This window comes from Tupaia chinensis, unplaced genomic scaffold (assembly GCF_000334495.1).
Source record: "Tupaia chinensis unplaced genomic scaffold, TupChi_1.0 Scaffold142652_1, whole genome shotgun sequence".
In the NCBI taxonomy this organism is placed as follows: domain Eukaryota; kingdom Metazoa; phylum Chordata; class Mammalia; order Scandentia; family Tupaiidae; genus Tupaia; species Tupaia belangeri.
Window position 1 is genome coordinate 1 of NW_006202498.1, and position 3,732 is coordinate 3,732.

Consider the following 3,732-nt stretch of genomic DNA (forward strand, 5'->3'; position numbering starts at 1 on the left):
AATATTTTTTAAATTATTCATTTAATTTCTTATTATTTCAAGTTTGCTCTAGAAAGTGTGTGCTCAGCAGAGGGACACAGAGAGAATGAATAAAGGAAAGCAAGAAAGCAAGTCACCTGATTTGAACTTGAATTGTGTTAGATCATAAACTCATAAAGTAATGAAGTCACTGAGCCTGATAGGTAAAGTGTCCAGGGCAGCAGAGGTGACGTGGTGGTGGTATTGGTATTAGGAAAAGGAAAAGTATTTCTTCTCCAGAGTCTTACCAAGAAGGTCATTCTGGGGAATCCACTTGTATAGCCGAGTGTTGGTTCCTAAAGTTGCTGGTTTCTTGCCATTAAATCTCCATATGACCTGTTAGGAAAAGAAAAGAACACATTTTATGAGTCAAAATGGGAAGGTTAAAGTGTGTTAGAGTTCTAAAAACCATCCACCTGGTAGATATAAAAATTGTAATACAGTATTCTATACAGTGAGAACAATGAAAGACAGATAAATAGACTATCCACATTTCACATATTTGTTTTTATAATCAGTTATGCAAGATAATCCTGATTTTCTCACATAGTAGCTTAGACAAGTGCTATGATCAAAGACAAATCCAGGTTTATAAAAAATTATTTAGTTTCTATAATTGTACAGCAAATTACTGATCAAATACATGTCTGTTTGTGGATGCAGTTGGCATAGTTGTTGAGGCGCTGGACTCCCACATGACCAACAGAAGTTCAAGTCCCTGATATGGTAGCTTAAAACTCATGCTGGTACATATGTATGTGTGCCCAAGACTTCCAAAGAGAATGAAGGAGAGAGGATTTCAGCATGGTCATCTTCCTGGGGTATGATTTCTCACTCTCCTTCTTACTATTACTGTCCTCTGGTGAATGCACATTCCCTATGGCCAAAACCTAAAAAAATATTTTTCAAAAATAAGTAAATAAGTAGGGAACCAGCAGTTAGCATAATAGCTATGTCGCTGGATTCCCACGTAGTCGACTGCGGTTCGTGTCCCGGACCCGGTGGCTTAAAACTCACGCCGGGCGTGTGTGCGTGCGCGTCCAAGATCCCGAGAGGAGAATGGAGGAGAAGGGATTGCGGCGTGACCATCCCCCCCTGGGGGGTGATTTCTCGCTTTCTGTCTCTATGTCTCTCTCTGTCTGTCTGGCGAGTGCACGTGCCCTACAGTGAAAATCTCTCCAAAAAAAAAAAAAAGTAAATAAGTAAATAAAGTTTGTTGAAATATCCAAAATGGTGATGTTGCTAACTTTTTTCTGTTTATTAACACCTGAGTAATGAACTACCAGGCCTTGACAGCTGTCATTGACAGGCAGAATTTCTTCAATAGATCCAAGCCATTTTCATGCCTAGGACCAAATAAAGTCCTGATTAAGAATTCCCAAGCAAACTTCATAAATGGGAGTATAATTTATAGGTAATCAGATTCTATTTGCCTCAAGAATGTTAAAGTAACATTTGGTTCTTAGGAAAACATTTGCTTTACTTATTTGCAGAAAGCTATATCAACAGGGAACTACAAAATAATTTATAAACTATCCAAATAGTGCAGTGTATTTTATACATTAGAATCATAAGTTTCTATTACATTTTATGGAGTTGGGAATGTCTGAGTCTTTTCCTGAGCCAGGCTTGCATTTGCTTGATTCCTTTTCCCTCAGTCCCAATGAGTGTTTAATTTAAGGGACAAGAGGTAGAGTTCTTTTGGGGCCACATTTTTTTATGCATAGGTCCATCTTCACTGTTTCTCTTACTTCTGGCTACCTCGGACACTGGCATACTTTCTTTAACTGGTCCTTGCCAATATGTTTTTATTTATTTATTTTTTTTTAGTCTTTTGAGGAGTATCCTTTACAGAGATAACAGAGGCACGCAGCACCTGTCCACCACTGGGACCCTTTAACTCACCTTTTGGGGAATCTTGGCAAGAGCTGATGCAATCACATTGGCCCTGTCTTCTGTCATGTTACTGACCATTGACCCCAGAGAGAACACCACCACTCCATTTTCTCCAGAGCTCTGGACAAAGTCTTCCATTTCCTGTGATGAAAATCATGAGTTCCATCACAAAATAGTAACCAGCAGCACAAACCGTTATGAGGGGTTGGTAAAAATATCTAAGGAGAGAATATCATGGAGTATAAGGAAATATTGACATGACAGGTGTTTCAGTGTTTCATTTGTGTGTGTGTGTATGTTTTTAAAAAGATTTTGCTACAGGGGTGTGTGCTCGACATAGAGAAAGAGAGAGTGACTCAATGAAATCATCTTCTAGGAGGGAAGGCGACATCCCTTGTCCTCCAAATGGATGGAGAATTTTTTAAAAAAATTCTGAGCATGTACCCACGAGTCCATGGTGTGATTCTTAAGCTGTGAGTTCAGTACTTGAAGCACAGTTGACAATGTGGGAGTCCAGTGCCGTACCACTCCGCCACCTGCTGGCCCTATGACAGGTGATTTTCAACTGGCCTGGTCAGTCAGGATTTTGGAAAAGAGATATTTAATATGAGATAGTTGTACTCCATTAGACATATTTATATAAATACGTATGTAGGGAATAAACGTAATAGAGAGCAATAGTCATGGAGGATGATATTAGAAATGATTATACTGAAACTCTGAATTTACGATTTTTATCAATTACTACTGCCTGTTTTTAATATACCTTAATTCTCTATGAGTAGGGTTCCACTAAATAACTTGCATGTTGTTTTTTTTTTTGGAGAGGTTTTTGCTCTAGGGTGTGTACACTCGTCAGAGACAGAGAGAGACAGATAGTGAGAAATCACTCCCCAGCGGGGATGGCCACACTGCAATCCCTTCTCCTCCATTCTCTTCTTGGGATCTTGGGAACACGTGCACATGCACCCAGTGTGAGTTTTAGCCACTGGCTCTGGGACTTGAACCGTGGTCGACTACATGGGAGTCCTGTGACATAGCCATTGCACTAATTGCTGGTCCCAATAATTTGTGTTTATACTATGTGAAAAGATGGACAATTATTTTAATTTGAAGCCATTAATATTTTTCTTTCCCAACTCTAAGCATTGAGGAAGAAGGTTGGGATGATTTTATGCCTATATTTTCTCAGATCTGAAATTCTCATAATTCATCTCTTTTCAGAAATCCCCCCAACTTTTATCCTAAAATAGCCCTTAAAATTTAACTGGAATATAAGAATCAGTGACATTCAGGAGTTTGGTATTATGGTTTGGATTTTCAGAAATAGTCCTAAGAGTTCTATTTATATTCAGAATAATACATATAGAGTTAAATTACTGTGCATTCATATTAATGGGTTCAATGTTTTTTGTTGTTGTTGTTTTGTGTGTGTGACACTTTTTTCCCTGATGTTACACCATCAAACTAATGTCCCAGTAGAAAGTGCTGCTGTTTTACTGACTGTGGGGGACCCTCATCATGCCCTGACCTTGTTCCTCAGAGAGAACTTACACCACTGGAGAGAATTCCCTCAGGCCCATCTCAGTGGAGGTCTGCTCGCACTCTTGCTCAACTCAATTCACGCTACATTATTAAGCTCCTGGGGAAGATGTGTTTGCTTGAGAATTATTCTGACCTGTTTTTCAAAACCTCTGTCAAATTTTAAAATGAATACTTTCCATGTACAGTAATTTAGGACTGCTCAATATATCTGGCACTGATAAAAGAAATGTTGAGTCCCAAGTTTTTTAATATCTTATCAGAATATATACACAT

At 38.7% G+C, this 3,732-nt stretch overlaps 1 protein-coding gene across 1 annotated transcript in view; it reads right to left on the minus strand.

Annotated features, from left to right (window-relative positions):
• Window positions 1–213: 213 nt before the first annotated feature.
• LOC102470957 (UDP-glucuronosyltransferase 2B31) overlaps window positions 214–3,732 on the minus strand; it is a 9,850-nt gene continuing 6,331 nt past the window's right edge. The window contains exons 3-4 of the mRNA XM_006163590.2: window positions 1,924–2,055; window positions 214–354 (exon numbers count right to left, since the gene is read on the minus strand). Of these exons, the coding sequence (XP_006163652.2) occupies window positions 229–354; window positions 1,924–2,055 (258 nt within the window). The 3' untranslated portion in view covers window positions 214–228. The remainder of the gene's footprint in view (window positions 355–1,923; window positions 2,056–3,732) is intronic.